General features: G+C 37.4%; 1 protein-coding gene across 1 annotated transcript in view; it reads right to left on the bottom strand.

Moving 5' to 3' along the window:
- Nucleotides 1-17,181, bottom strand: part of INTS7 (integrator complex subunit 7) — a 93,738-nt gene that overhangs the window by 26,785 nt on the left and 49,772 nt on the right. Inside the window, exons 8-13 of the mRNA XM_045452462.1 lie at nt 15,926-16,043; nt 11,174-11,308; nt 8,078-8,175; nt 5,529-5,768; nt 3,823-3,960; nt 2,548-2,754 (exon numbers count right to left, since the gene is read on the bottom strand). Coding sequence (XP_045308418.1) covers nt 2,548-2,754; nt 3,823-3,960; nt 5,529-5,768; nt 8,078-8,175; nt 11,174-11,308; nt 15,926-16,043 — 936 coding nt within the window. The remainder of the gene's footprint in view (nt 1-2,547; nt 2,755-3,822; nt 3,961-5,528; nt 5,769-8,077; nt 8,176-11,173; nt 11,309-15,925; nt 16,044-17,181) is intronic.

Consider the following 17,181-nt stretch of genomic DNA (forward strand, 5'->3'; position numbering starts at 1 on the left):
AAGATGACAGGTATACTTGGATATTTGTTACACTTTTATATACCCTCTACAATGCATATGGAGATGTTATACATATTCACTCTTTTAAAATAGATGAAGTTAACAATCTACCATCGTAGGCAGAATGCTAAGATGGTTCCTCTGGTTCATATCCCTTGGTATCCACATCTTCAGTAATCTCTGAGTGTGAATGAAACCTGTTACTTGTTTCTAACTAGTGCAATATGACAAAGGTGATGAATTGGGGGGATGTAATTTAGATCCTTAATGAAGTGACTTTCTATCAATCAAAAGAGAGATTCGTATATTCTGGATGGATCTCCCCTAATCAGGTGAGCCCATTAAAAGACAGTCTTGAAGGTGAGAGATCTTCCTGCTGGACTTGAAGCTTCCACAGATTCTACAGCTGTGAGGAAATGAATTCTGCAAACGTGAGTTCTGAAGAGGACCCTGCGCTTCCTTGAGCCTCAGACAAGACTGGCCCTGGCAGACACCATGACTGCAACCAGGTCAATATGAGCTGAGGACCCAGCTAAGCCATGTCTGGACTTCTGGCTCATGGACACAGTGAAATAATAAATGAGTGTTGTCTTAAGTCACTAAATTTGTGGTGATTTGTTACACAGCACAGAAAACTAAAATACTTTTTACAATTTTTATTCTTAAGTAGCAAGATAACTGTATCATTAATCACTGTGTTGGGAAATTAGCTACCCAGCGTCGCTGTAGGGTCCCCGTAAGCACAGAATGTTGAGCTTCTCTTGTTTAGTTTGGCTGAAGGAGGTAATTCACAGAGCTGTAAAATCTCACATCAGCTCATTCACGTGGCAGGAATAGAAGGGCATCTGTGCTCATATCTTCTCAGTTACAAAGATGCAAAGCTAGTATCAAATCCACACTTGCCCAATGAATGATAAAAATAAAATCTTTACAAAAACCCTGATGGTATAGTACAATCAGAAATGTGGAAAGTTCCAAATGACTGTAAAGATCATACTGCCTTCTTCTCTAACCTGTTATCAAGAAGAGAATCATTTCCTGATTTTTTTTTTTAACCTCAAAGCAGCGTCTGGCACATAGTAAGTGCTTATGGTCTGTTGAATAAAAGAACTCCATTTCAAAAGGAGATGATGTGAGGCCCAATAACCTGCCTTAGGTCATAATATGTTAACGGCAGAGCGGAGATGAAGACAGGGGCTTTCTGTCTGTCAACTGAGTACTTTCTTTCTATGTCAGAATTCAATCCTTAATTACTGCCAAGCCTCATTAAATACACATACCACACAAATCATTAGAAGACTATTAAATATTCAACAGGATTTTCATAATATTAATTCTGTCTGCTTCACTGTTCTCTGAGCTTCTTTCACGGATGGAACCATTTTCTGTGCTGAATAAACAAGCCCCATGTGAACTAGAAAATGAAATACTTTTACTGATCGCAACCAATAACCGTACCTTTTGATTTTCTGAGGCATTTATTAGCCTGATATAGGTAACAACACTCTTTTCCTGGAATAATCAAGAGGAAAGAATCACAGTAGTCCCTGCTACTGGGAGCACCATGAGCTAGAGAGAAGCCATTTGTGCATTCCCGTTTTTAAAACAGCTGCTGATTAATCCTAGCTAAAAAAGAAATTATACTTCAAAAGATATGTACCACAGGAGTCTGAATATTCTGTCTCTTTTGTGACATCTGTTTACTCTTTATTCTACTTCGGAACATCTCTTTTGGGATGGCCCACCATTAAGAATAGTTTAGATTATGTGATAAACATATGTAAACAGGTACCAAAAGTTTTATGGTTCCATGTAAATATATACAATCTTAAAAGTTGGGTGACAATACTTACAAATTGTCTAATTTTGATTATATAAACTCTTTACTCTTGAGGGGAAAAAAAATCTTTGCATTAATACAGAACACGCTCCTCTTGGATATAGGTTCTTACTTTGGAATACGACTCATTTCAAGGAAACGTAAGAAATGTTAATGGTCTGCCCTTCCTGCAACCCCTTTACTCTCCTGGCAGAGAAAACAAAAAACAGTAGCTGGCTGACTATTAATTTGAATAGGAGGATATCACAAAGGGGTAAAAATGGGACGCTAGCATCCTTGATAATTCCTTCTTTGTCTACAAAGTAAGAAACTCTAGTTTCTTAGTGAGCAGCTTCCAGGCATGAAATAGGGGGCAGGGAGTTACATGTGATGGTTGGTACTGAGCCAGTACGTCTTATTACTAGGAGTCTAGAGGAAATACCTATCTCCATGTGTCCTTTCTGCATGGATTCAGTAATCCTTCTTCTCTGTGGTACCTAGTACTTGACAAAAACAAAATGATAAACTTCCATCAACTTATGAATATTAAAAAGTGGGGGAGGGGTTAAGGATTTACTACCACGTCCTATTTATTGTTTTAATATTGCTAAATCTATTTATCAGCAGATTTTTCAAGGTAGTTAGAACAGAATAACCCAAAAAGAAAAGGGAGACCATTCTCACACGAATCAAGTTATCACCACCAAAGGAGAATTAAGAGTACTTACTGTTAAGGAAGCAATCCCTTTGTGGTAGAATTTTAAAGACTCAGCAATGCAAGAAAGTGCTGAACTATAGTTCTCCTCTTGCAACCCGGTGAGGCACTGTTCTGCATGTGAGAACTCCTTCAGACTATTCAGCCAGAAGTAGAAATGTTCTGAGGCAACCTGAGTCAGCAAACTCTGATAAAGCTCTCTGGCCATGTCATGGTTACCCTAAAAAAGGGGGGGGTGGTGTGCACATGATGAGATTCTTACACTTGAATTAGGTAGTGAGGCAGCTAAAAGACAAACTCAAACCTTGGATAAGTTTTAACAATCATTCTTCACATTATATAATTCTTTGAGACTCAGTCTAAGTATTTCTTCAGAGAAAATATGCTGAGCTGCTTTTATATAACAGAATGCCTGAAGTTCTTTTCTAAAACAGTTCCAAAGAGAAAATAAATGGAATGAACTATAACTCACATCTAGAATTTTAGTTCAAACTATAGAAAGTATGAACACCTACTGTATGTCATTCTGTATGAGCTAGTTAGTGCAGTGGGGAGGTGGGATGTGAACTCCAGTAAGTTCCCTGAAGTGATTATTAGCAGCACCGCAAATGCCTCTCGAAATGACCGAGGGAGGGGAGCTGTTGGGGGGAACGGGAGCTCGGTATCCTGCAGTGCCTGGATGCTTGGGGGTATTGACTATAACAAAGAATTGTTCTCTCGATAGAGCTCCTCCCCACATTTGAGAAACACCGTAAAATGAGAACATGTGTTACAATATCTAGAATAACACTTCTCAAACTTGCTCTCTGGTCTTATCCCCAAAGGATTTCTATACTGTCCAAGCTCTATATTTCTCTCAAACAAAATAAAAATTGTTAGGCTTTTCATATGGCTGAGAAGGGAACAGCCTACTAAAACATGCCCCTATCTCCAAATAAGAATGACAAGGTTGGAGAGAGAGAAAGAAGAAAGATCTGGTGTACTGATGATGGAGGATGGAAGTGGTGGGTGGGAGGCAGCTGTGGTTATGAGAATACAGGGCAAAATGAAGTGGCTGAAACTCTTCAGCCAAAAAGAGTTCATATTTTTGGAATTCCCGTGGAACTTTCCCCATAACACACGAGAAAAGTTATAAACTAGGTCCTTTCCATTATCATCTTTCAATCCCGTGACTAAAACATACTTCCATATCTACTTTCCATCTTGACTAGGGGTGACAATCACACAATCAAAGGTTTGTAACCTGTCACTTTCACCAACCCAGTTCACACAGAAGGATAACACGTACCATTCTGGATGCCTGTCTGGCAATTCGGTAAACAGTCCATCCGTTGGAGACACTTTCGAGCTGCTGCTTAATTACTGCCTTTACTTCAGCGGATAGTGCTTTCTGACTTGCTACAAATATCACAGTGGCCAAACTCACCTAACGTTGAGAAAGAAGTAAGAAAAATAAGGAAGAAAACATGTAATTCTATCCAATGTCATAGATAACTTTAACCAAAAGCGAGAAAAATTAGAACCCATCAAAAAAGAACAAAATTTGTTTTTCTTTGACATTTATTAGTTTTCCACTTCGAAGTCATTAAGCAATTTATCCCATTGCTCAGAGTATTGTTTGTAATAGCAAGTAATCAGAAACAATGCCCATAAATACGGATAAGGAGATTATGATATCACACAGTGAAATACCATATAGTAGTGAAAGGGGTAAACCAGAGATACCCTTATCTATTAGATGGCTCCCACCAAACAGGCAAAGAGACAACATGCAAAAGATTTCATGTAGCAAGATAACCTTCATATAAAGTTAAAAATATGAAAAGAATATTGTTTATTACTTAGGATATATACCAAGGTAGTAAATGTATAACATGCATGGGAACGATGAACACCAAATGCAGGACACTGGTTAGCTCTGGGAGAAGGAAGAAGATACTATTAGGGAGGTACATAGGGAAGTACAATTCAACTGTACTGGTAAGATTTTTTTTCTTAAGCTAGGTGACGGATGCAAATGTTTTCATATTATTCCTTATGCTTTAATATTATGTTTCATAATTTAAAACTGTCTCACAGTAGTACTAACAAAAAAGGGACAAAGAACATTAGTTGAAAATGCTGCTTCAATAAAAAATAAACTTGGTTAACTGTGTCTTAGTATTCTGAAGCTGATATATATAAAGGTCCACATAAGCTGGGATAACTGTATGATGTCATTCCCATGGCTACTGCCACTTGGTCATCAAGGGTAACTTTTCCTGGTAGGAATGAAATGGGGGTAATCTTTTACACAATTCTCCCCGGAGGATTAAATATAAAATGAGCTTGAGTAAGAAATCTCATTACACTTTTCTCCAAGCCCTAAATTCAGATGACCATAATATGAAGCGGCCAACTTAAGGCTTACATCTCATTTATGCTTATTTAGAGCGAAGCCTACTCTCAGCCCTGGAGAACTTCCAACTACACATTATTATATAGCTTCCCTGTCTTCTGTTTCTAAGCATGCACCTTTCCCAACCCCAGGACTATACTGATACCTAAACAGGATTCTAAACAGCTACAGAGGTCCTGAATTGGAAAAGAGGAATTTGAGCTAATTTATGGTCACTGTTATCATTACGTCTTTAACTTACATTTTTGAAAGTACAAAATAGGGTTTAGTTCATTACTGCTTTGCATTAGAAAGGGAAAAAAAATTATTTTCACTTTGTAATAAAACAAAAATATCAGACTGGAGGCTTGGCTACACTAAGCAACTTGACAGGGCTTGGGAAGAATGCAGTTTTAGATTTGAACTAAACAGAGCTTTGTAAATCAAAAGTAGAAATAGTCAAAAGCTCACAGTTCCAATTCTGTTCTGACTTCAGCAGACTCTTGGTCTTACATAATTAATCTAAGTAGAGTCAAACAGTAACGTTGACTTCCTAAAGTAATTCCCACTACACCAGATCTCTTCATCCCCGGCAGGTTCAAAAGGTGGCTCTTTACCAGAAGTTCCTGCTGCTTGTCTGTGGCTGACCGTCCGATCACCTTGTAGAGCTCCATGAGGTCCCCGAGCATTCCGTCGCCCAGCACTGGCAGCTGCATGGCAATGGCCGCCAGGCAATGGCACATCAGGATCCGCGCGGCATCCTGAGCACTGTGCAGCTGGGTCAACAAGGTCTCAACCACTGACTGGCTAAGATGAGGCCTGCCCTTGGCTAGCTTCACCATACAATTCAGAGCAATCTGCACATTGAATAAAAGATGGACCAGTTACATGCTGAAGGTATTAACTGAAGCTTTAAAGAAAAGAATTTCGTACAAGTGATTAGGAAATATCAAGGAAAAGGTTTTCTGTGGGCATAACATTTTCCTGCCTAAGAAACACATGGCATACTGAATCTTATTATCAGGATCTGAAAGTGAGCCATGTTTAAATGAGAGTAAGTCAGGACTGTATATTAACCACTCATTTCAAGGTAGGCCTATTTAAAAAAAAGACTTGAGATGAAAATCACAACAAGGAAGAGGCCATATACATGCCAAATGGGATATCACCATGCTGCACTTTTGTTACTTTTCAAAAACTGCTTCTGAAGTATGGTTTGTAAACTTCCCTATACCAGCATCACTCAGGATGCTAACGAAAATACAGATTTCCAAACCCCACCTGTCCCAAACTTAATAGATTAACTTTTTTAGTATTGGGGTTACTAGGAGTTTAAAGTTCAAAAAAGGTGTCCTAAATGACACTGAGGCACACTGAAGTGGGAAGAGACTTCTAATTTTCTTTCTTTCTTACTTCTCACCTGAAATCCAAAAATCAATTGGCTTTAGAACTTCCATTCGGTCCAGTTAATGGCATCAACTAATATCCCAGCCACCAAAACCAGAAACCAGAAGTCCTCTCATTTTTATGTAGCCAAATGACTGCTACATTTAGTCATTTCCATTTTCGCCAAATCTTCAATATCCACCTCCTTCCCATTCTCTCTACCACAACATACATCTCTTCCTAATTTCCATCTCTTGAAAGCATGGGCCTGTTAACCCACCTTCGCACTACACCCATGTAGCTTTCAGTATGTGTTAGGAAGACACAATGAGGTCTTCAACAAATGTTACAGCATGTCCATTACTTTAGAAATTTTAATATCCCCTCAACTACCTTGAGAATCAAGACAAAGTTCCTTGGCATCAGGTCTGGTAACCTGCTTGACAGAGCAGATCTTCCAGATCTCCTAATTGTGTCATGTAGCCACAGGGGGCTATTCACCATCTTCCAACATGAGAGGTAGATTGCTGTTTTCATAACTTCTATAACAGTCATCCCTTGGATTCAAATGATCTTTCCTCAATACTGAAATTCTACCCCATCTTTCAAGGTTTAACTCACAAGACAGCTACTCGTTCAAATCTTCCCTAACATCCTTAGTTCAACTGAATCACTCTTAACTCTGTCCTCTCATTAGAATTGCACTTTGATTCGTACTACCAGGGAACTTAGTGCATTCTGTTTGGTATTATTGTCCCTTAGATAAATGTCAGTGTGTTCTAGATGGGGAACTCCTCTAATACAGAGACCTTTCTTGGCCATCTATGTATGTCCCATGGTGCTGAGGCCAGTGTTTTATTGACACCTACAACTGGTAAGAAAAGGATTTGGTTTGTTTTCTTTCTCTCTTTTTTAAAACTTTTATGTAAATGTATTGTGGCTCCAAAGGGATTCTGGGGATGAATCATTTGCCAAACACATTTTTATTTAACTAATATCTTTACTGTTCATCACTGTGACATACCTTTTCTTAACATTCTAAACTAAGTTATGACTTACTTCGAACTGAATCATAACTTAGACAAGCTATCATTCTTATAATCTCTAATATCTACCTAATAGCCTTTTACTTCTATTAGCCCCACCTTTCTTAATTTTGTACCATCACAAATTGTATTTCATATTTCACTCCAATAAGAGTAGGCTCATTTCACATCTTAAAAGCCTTAAAAATCTCCAGTGCCATAATAAATTTTAAATATCTCTTTTAAAATCTCTTATCAGTGTTACCTCAGATTATAAACTTCTGTAAGTACAGGGGCTCTGCCTATTTAATTTTGCCTTATGTTGCCTAGGACCTTCATATGTATTTACTTCAACTAAATAAACACTGTCAACTGAAGGCAAAATAGGCCAAAGTTTGGATTTTTACTTTGTCTATTCTTTGGAATAACAATGGTCAAAGCGATAATTTTGAAAGTGAAGATCAAGGGCAAATTGTGTGTTTAAGCCAGAGTTGACAAACTACTGCCCTTTGGCCAACACCTGCCTGGTTTCGTAAATAAAGTTTTACTGCCGTACCACCACACTTTCTTTCTTCCCCTTATGCACACCATCCATGGCTGCTTTGTCCTATAACTGTAGAACTGAGTAGTTGTGACAAGAGTGTATAGCCTGCAAAACTTAAAATATTTACTATTTGGCCCTTTATAGAGAGACTGCCAATCCCTAGTTGAGGCAATAAAAACAGGCATTATATTAAAATAAATGATATTTTCACCTTTAACGTGGCTTGAGCACCTGGACTATCATCTTGACTACAAAGTACCAAAAGGGATTCCAGGCCAAAGACAGCATCTTGTTCCAGTGCCAAAAGGTCTAGAGGAAAAACACTAAGTTTTATAGTGGTCAAATGGAGAAGATTAAATACACACACACACACACACACACACACACACACACTTAGAAGAAAAAACATTAAGGACTGGAAGATATAGGAAACACTGTCATGTGTAAAGCTAACCTTCCTGAAAAAGTACATGCGCCATTACTTATGAAATGTAAAGGCTATCTTTAGACTTCCACTTTCCACTACTTTACTAATGATTATACAAATGTATACATTACATCAAACTAAAAACTTTCTGCACAGCAAAGGAAACCATTAACAAAATGAAAAGGCATCCTGCTAAATGGGATAAAATATGTGCAAATCATGTATGTGGTAAGGGGTTAATATCCAAAATATATAAAGAACTCATATGCAGCAGCAAAAAACAAACTATCCGATTAAAAACTGGGTAGAGGACCTGAAAAATCATTTTTCTGAAGGACACATCCAGAGGGCCAATAAGTACACGAAAAGAGGCTCAACATCACCAATCATCAGGGAAATGTAAATCAAAACGACCATGAGAGATCGCCTCACACCTGTTAGAATGGCTGCTGTCGAAAAGACAAGAAAGAACAAGCTGGTGAGGATGTGGAGAAAAAGGAACCCTTGTGCACTGCTGGTGAGAATGCATATTGATGCAACTGCTCTGGAAGGCAGCATGGAGGTTCTTCAGAAAACTGAAAACAGAACTAGTATATGATCCAGCAATTCCATTTCTGGATATTTACTCACAGAAAATAAAAATGATAACTCAAAAAGACATATGCACCTTCAGGTTCGTTACAGCATTATTTATAACAGCCAAGATATGGAAACAACCAATAAGATGATGGATAAAGAAAATGTGGTATTGATACACAAAGGGTCATTATTCAGCCACAAAAAGAAGGAAAACCTGACATTTGAGACAACATGGATCGATACTGAAGGCATAATGTTAAGTGAAATAAGTCAGACAGAAAAAGACATATGATCATATGATTTCACTTATACGTGGAATCTAAAACAAATAAACAAGCAAAAAGCAAAAGCAAAAGCAAACAAAAACCGAGCTCGTAAGTACAAAGAACAGACTGGTGGTTGCCAGAGGCAGGTGGTAGGTAAAAATGGGAGAAGAGAGTTGAAAGGTGCAAACCTCTAGCTATGAGATGAGTAAGTCACGGGATGTATTGTATAGCATGGTGAGTATAGTTAATAACACTATATTGCATATTTGAAAGTTGTTAAAAGGGTAGATCTTAAAAGTTCTCATCACAAGAAGAAAATTTTATAACTGTATATAGTGACTGACATTAAACAGACTAACTGTGGTGATCATTTCACAATATATGCAAATACCAAATCATTGTGTCATACACCTGAAACTAATATTTAAAAAAAGATATATATACCCACATTAAATCAAGAGCTAAAGCCGTAAAGGTATAAATAAAGCATAACTGAAACAGGGTCACCAGCTTCGCTGAGGAAAATACTAGAACGGCAAACCATGTCTTCCTAACTAGACATAAATCTTTAATCTTCTTTCCTAACTGGACAGATTATGCTTGTCTATTTTCACCTACAAGGTAACTTTCTAATGAAAACTGCACCCCTTTTAGGAAGTAATGAAGATGCCACATAATCTTATTAATGTTTTAAGTCAGACCACAAAGAACAAATTCCTTAAGACATCTCATGTAATAGAGTACTACAGCATCTTTCCACTGCCATGGGGCTAAAATCTCTCTAGAAGTTCTAGAAAGTTCTGAATATATTAGTTAACCATATTTAGGTTAATATGTATGAGCTTTGAGAACACACAGTTTTCTACGTTACATGGTAGAAAACACTCATAACTAAAAAATAAAACAGGTTTAATTATTCAAATAAGAATCAACACTTAAAGAACAATTTAAAGAAATGTTATCTGAATTAGTATAAGGCTTGACAAACAGTGTTAAGACTACTGAAGGTCAGGATGCTAGAGAAAAAAAAATAGGTACTAAGAATGAGCAGTGCTGACGTTTTGTGGGGCTAAGATTTCTATTTATGATCCTTAATAAAGATCAAAATAAACACTGTAACAGAAGAAATATCCAAAATGCATTTCTGGTTTTGAACACCAGCATGAACTTATTCAAGCCTTTATTTAGATCAAAGATGTTAGGAATATAATAAAATGTAAGCATTTTCTTTCTTTCTTTCCTTCTTTCTTTCTTTCTTTCTTTCTTTCTTTCTTTCTTTCTTTCTTTCTTTCTTTCCTTTTTCTTTTCTTTTCCTTTTTTTTTTTTCTTCTGAGAGAGAGAAAGAGCTCCAGCAGGGAAGAGGGGCAGGGGGAGAGATCTAGAGTGAACCTTAACCAGGCTCTACGGTCCACAGAACCCCAAGTGGGGCTCAATCTCAGAACCCTGGGATTACGACCTGGGTCCAAATCAAGAGTCTGCCAACCACTTAACCAATTGAGCCACCCAGGCACCCCTAAGCATTTTCTATTCATATCTTAAATTATGCAAATCAGTTTAACTTTAAATACCCAGAGACAAATTCTATGCCAATTTAATTCATATTACTCTGTTAACTCATTTGCCCCTAGGTGAAACGATTTGTTACTTAAGCCCCTTGTTAACTTAAAGTATTTCTTCCTAAATTTTTCAGGCTTTTGTACAGGTGAACAAACTGTCATACCACAGGGCAGTCATAAGCGATTCCTACCCACAGCACCATCCACGCAAAGTTCAGCACTGAGAGGAAATGGGCAATGCTCCATGAAACCTTTCAGTTTCACAATCTCAATCCCAAGGTCCTCATTTTCATAGTTTTATTTTTCATGGGATTAAGTAGTCTTGAGAAAACCTGCTCTAAGAACACTTCGGGAGGCAACCAGTAGGTAAAAGCACAAGTGCTAAAAATAAGGGATTAAAAAACCAAAGACACATACACAATTCCACCAAAACCTCAATTTGAAAGTTTATATATAGTATCAGTCCTGATCAAACTGACCTTTTTCTTGACAGGAGACAGTTATATTAGTTAGGACTCGCACTCCATGAGCTGCAATGCCCCTGTTGTTATGGTAACAGCATTCCTGGGCTAATCGGACCAAGTCAGAAGATCTGGGGGAAGAACCCACATTTCCTAAACAAGAAGAGAAAAGTAGCACCGATTTAATTCACTCATATAGTCCAAAAGCAATTCAACGTCTAGGTTCATTTTTCTCATTTTCAAAGGAAAATTTTTACTCCATTTACTTCTACTCCATCATCAATAAAAACAATCATTCCTGCTTCTCCTGTCAAGGTACTTAGAACAGGTATATGTGATAGTCTGTAATGATTAGGATCTAAAATAATATAGGACTTTCCCACAAAAATATTAATAAAAACTGACTAAGGAGTACAGCAAAAGCCAAAACAACTAAAGATTGGTTCTGGGGAACCAATTGGTTCTCATTAAAATTAGGATCTCAATACAGGCTTCTAATCAGGTAAACCTGACCTTTAAGAGAGGAAAGAAAAAGAGAAACAAAACTTTTAAAGTTTGCTTTTCTTACCTCAATGGCTGGCATAGAGTTAAGGTTTACACAGAATTCATGATTTTAGAACTGGAAAGGATTCTGACATCACATGATTCAATGCTTTTTACAGACGAAAGTGAAGCCCAAAGATTTTAAGCATCTTGCCCCTGAGATCATAAAATCTGTTACTTATGTCCTACCCCTGTGCTTTATACCTTATGCTCTCTGCTGTAGATTGCAGTGACTTTTAAAATTCACACTTGAAATTCTGTAACGTAAAATCAGTTACTTATGTCCTACCCCTGTGCTTTATACCTGATGCTCTATGCTATAGATTGCAGTGACCTTTAAAATTCACACTTGAAATTCTGTAACGTAAGGCTTATGTTGCAAATATTTTTACATACAGTAGAGAAGCTCTCAGGTATAAGTGAGTGAGCTTCAAGAAGATTAAAGCTTTTCAACTTTTTAACAGTCTCTTGTTCCTGCCTTCCTTTTTCCATTCTTGCTTATTTTCCATGATTCCTATCAACTTCAACCTTGCCTCTCCTACCAAGGTTGATCATATCTTTTGAGGCTGAAAGGGGACATCATTACTACTTACAACTGGCATAAACCAAGACTACCTCAGGCAGTGTGGGACATAAATCGCCTTACTGATCCCCAGTTTAACATAAAAATACTAGCTCAGGTAAAGCCTCAGTGTTTTTAAAATATTTGAAAAGCTTTTCAAAACTATGGCACTTGTATTTCCTCCATTCTTTTTCTTTCCTATGTGATTTGGACAAAACAGACTCATTTATAAATTTACAAATGTGTTCTGCAACTTACATTTTTCCTTTTTTTCTATGAAGCATCATCATAGGACACTTGGCAAAAAAAAACATAAAAATCCAAAGAAAAAAACAAAAATCATCCCAAATCCCACAAATGAGTGTGGCATTATTTCATTAGCTTTCTAGAGTGTTTCCTTTAAATAAATTTTTTTCCCTTTACGCACATCAACACAATTTAAAAATTCACACATACTCATGATAAGTAGATAGTGGCCAATACTCTGCCTTTAAAATATAGTATTTTGTGGCATTTTTCTATGTTAACTGTTTCAGGTAAAATATTACTTTTAAATTTAATTTTTTTATTTACTTAGAAATTATTTGCTAAGATAAATCCAACTGGTTCAAAAGGTTCAACAAATATTAGAAAAAGGTATAAAGTCAGTGAATGAGAAGTCTTCTTCATGCACCCAATGTTATCAGTTCCTTGTGTATCATTCCAGGCTCTATAAATTTGCAAGTGCACATATTTTGCTATTGCTTTCTCCTTTTACACAGTTTTGCATCTTGCTTTTTCTTTAAACATTGTATCATGGAGATTATTCCATGCCATACATTCTTTTTAATAAATTACACTGACTTCTATTGCCACTGTATAACATTATTTCTTTAATGCGGTCCCTACTGATGGATTTTTTTATGCTCTTACACCCCTGCTGATGGATAGTATTTTGCTATTACATATAATGATGCTATGAATACCCTTGTTCATCTGTCATTTGTCAAATATGTGACTATATTAGTAGGATAAATTCCTAGAAGTGAAATTTCTGGCTCATTTATAATTTTGATGAGTATTCCCAAATCACCTATGCAGACTAATAATTCACAACCCATGAGCAATGAATGAGAGTCATGGTTCACCCACACCCCTGCTATCAAACTTCTGAATCTATGCCAATCTGATGGACTGGTAAAGTATTTCAGTGTGGCTTTGTTTGGCATTCTTCTTAGGTATGTGCGACACTGAACATCTTACATGCTTATGAGCCATTCGTTAGTGATTTAGATGCAAACTATCCTGCTTACATTGAAAAAATCTAAGCAATGAAAACATACTTAAACATTTACTATTGCTTACGGGAATAGTCCAATTTTGTAAAATCCTTGACTTTTAATTTCCTATAAGCATTACCTAATGTGGTTATTTAAACCTTTTGCTTAATTCCATATAGAAACTGCAATTTAATAAAATTCAACATTCAATAAAAGGACAAAGCTCAAGAAGTGTTTGAATACTATAACCTGACAAAGCTTATACATGACTTTCAAGAAATAAAGAAAAAGAAAGTCATTTTACATCTAGGTCATTTAGTATAAAACTGCACCCTAAGTCAGAACTTTTGGGTTCAGGCCCAGGCTAAGGCACTTTATAATGTGTGCCTTTGGACATATCACTGCAAATCTGTAAGCCTCGATTTTAATACTTATAAACTCCTCTGCATTTGCCTTACTTGAAAGGCTACTTGTACAGAAGCAATGATACCTTGCATGGGAAGGCACTTATAAGTTATAAGACACAACTAATACTCTGCTTACCACAGCTTTCTTCAGGTAGGATGTCGGTCAAGGATAGTAAGTATCAGCTGAGAAACTGAGACTGGCTGATTCATGTAGAAAAAGAACTTAGGGAAAGCATAATGGGCATGTGATTGTTGATAAAAAAGGCTGTAATAATACATCCCTTGCAGGCAAGCCCCTTTGCAATGCAATTTTCTAATTCCTTGCCTCAAGAGGTGTTTATTTCTCCACTTATTTAGACTTGGCTGTGTGACTTGCCCTGGCTACTGAGACATGAAGAAACATGTGCAAGTGAAACGCCAAGAAGTGCTTCTGTGCTGGTGGCCTGCCTTCTTTTGGCTGCTGTGAGGATCCCGAGGACACGATGTTAACAAAGCTAAGCTGGCCTGCTGAGAGTCCCATGCAGGAGAACCATGGTGCCTCTGCTGAGAGCCTTTCACGCTCCAGCTGGTGAATGAGACTACTTTAGACCGTCCAGTCTGGTCCAGGTTCCAGAGGACTGCAGTTTTCTGAGTAAAAGCCAATCAAAATTGCTGATATACAGAATCAGAGCAAACACGATGGTTTTAAGCCACTAAGTTTTGAAGTGATTTATTTTGTGGCAATGGATAACTGTAGAAATACCTCACAGAATGGGGCGCTTGGGTGGCTCAGTCAGTTGGGCGTCTGACTGAGGCTCAAGGTCATGATCTCACGGTCTGTGAGTTTGAACCCCATGTCGGGCTCTGTGCTGACAGCTCATAGCTTGGAACCTGCTTCTAATTCTGTGTCTCCCTCGCTCTCTACCCCTCCCCCAGTCACGCTCTATCTCTGACTCTCTCAAAAATAAACAAACATTAAAAAGAAAACTTTTTTAAAAAGAAATACCTCACAGAATTACTGGAAAGGCTAGAAAACTAAGCTTAGAAAATAGGAAACAGACAAGGCTAGAGACCAACCAAGATCACTGCCCAAATCATGCACAGAGTGAGTTCAGTGAAGATATTGCCACCACTGGCACTGATTCCTCAATGTCACAACTTACACTGGTGCCAAAGGGACCACGCATGACACCGCAAACGCCCACTGCCTACGGCAGATCCTAGAGACTGGATGTGGCCGTGGTCACTGCGGTATCACTAGTATGTATTCTCCCACTTCCCAACTTTTTTTTTTTTAATTTTTTTAAATGTTTATTTAATTTTGAGAGACAGAGGCAGAGACAGAGCACAAGTAGGGGAGGGGGAGGGAGGAGACAGAGAGAGAGAAAGACAGAACCCAAAGCAGGCTCCAGGCTCTGAGCTGTCCTCACAAAGCCCGATGTGGGGCTCGAACCCACGAACTATGAGATCATGACCTGAATTAAAGTCAGATGTTTAACTGACTGAGCCACCCAAGCACCCCAATAAAGGCATTCTGAAGTTAAATCATCTGGAATAGGCAACTAGGAAGTCATTATTGAACTGGGGTAAAGTTTTATTTTAATCATTTTCCAGAGGGATGACATATACCTAAAAGAGGGCATGTGACATTTGCTTTTAAACATCACCACCATTTGGCCTTTGAAATGTACTTAAATCCAAAGGGCACTTTGAGTCAGAGGCATACAAAAGCAAACAAGCTATGTTAAGTATCTGCAAAAATACTGTTTCACCTACATATAATTCAAAACAGGGCAAATCTAGAAAGCCAATATCCTTGAATTATAATCAAACGTGCAAGATTTTATAACAACAGACATTAGTTAAGAAATCCTTTTCAAATCAATCACTAGCATATAACAGACTATGAGATTGGAACCGTCCTGGATTCTAAGGCTTTACAGAAGAAGCAACATGACCCATCAGCATGAAAAAAGGGATTACCACATTGTCCATAAGCTCTCCCCTGTCTTCGCCTTACCTGAAGCTATGCTGAAGTAATGTTTGATGGCAATGGTCCCTGACAGTGTGGAAAGGACAGACAACATCCCAAGTTTCAGGCTGTCATAAGGAGTCTGGAGGGCACATTCACAGAGTGCCTGAAATACAGAGGAGTAAAGAACGCAGAAGTTGAAATGCCAATATACTTTAAAATTGTCTAGTTGTTTTAAATGTTCTAGCTTTTAGAAAAATTGTATCTTTCCCCCCCATGATAAAAACTTAAGTCAAACTGCCACAGCCAAGAGGACCCTAAGGAAACATGTTAGCTAAATATAATGTAGTTTCCTAGATGGGCTCCTGGAACAGAAAAAGGACACCAAGTAACAACTAAAGGAACCAGAATAAGGAATGAACTTTGATTAATAATAATAATGTATCAGCAGTTTATTAATTTTAAAAAATGTGCCATATTAATGTTAATTACTAATAACAGGGGTTAACTGGATGTGGGGTGTGTGGCGATCCTCTGTATTGTCTTTCCCATTTTTCTGTAAATCTACACCTATTATGAAGAATAAAGTCTACTTAAAAAAAAAAAGGTCATCATGACTGATTTTTTATTAAGCCCAGTGTATAAATTACGTACTATTTAGTCCTCACAAGCAGAACCTCTACCACACTCTGCTTACTTGAGAGATACGTATGTTAGTTCATGTATGTATATTTAAAAAAAAAATAGAATGTGGCAATTCTATCTACTATACAAGTGAATGAGCTGTCTCTTCTCCATTTCGGGTCATCTACTCTATGCCTAAGATGATCTGAAGAATTACGAAAAAGAAGATGCTTTTCTTTCAGCACAGTCAGCTATAAATATAAGCTTATACTACAGGGACTCCTGCCTCATCCTGTATATTTACTCTTGGGACATGTCTTGTAAGTAGTCAAATAACTGCCCTGCTAAATTCAACTAATTCCCATTCTCCAACAAGGGCAAAGGTTCAGAAAATGGCAAAACTTAAAGACCAGGGGAAAAATAAAAAATAAAATTCCAGAAAGGGTTAATAAACTTTATAAAATATAAAATAAACTTAGTATGTCCCAGATAAAAATATCAAAATCTTGGGAATGGGGAGATTTAGATCATCTGTTTCTAAAGATCATATGGAAAAATAAAAATCAGAAAATATCCAGAAAAATTCTGATAAAGTATAATGACGGACAAAATAAGCCCTACCAAATATAAAATGTATAATAAACCTGTAGAAGTCAAAGTTTTTCATACTCATGGACAGA

This window comes from Leopardus geoffroyi, chromosome C3 (genome assembly GCF_018350155.1).
Source record: "Leopardus geoffroyi isolate Oge1 chromosome C3, O.geoffroyi_Oge1_pat1.0, whole genome shotgun sequence".
Taxonomy (NCBI): domain Eukaryota; kingdom Metazoa; phylum Chordata; class Mammalia; order Carnivora; family Felidae; genus Leopardus; species Leopardus geoffroyi.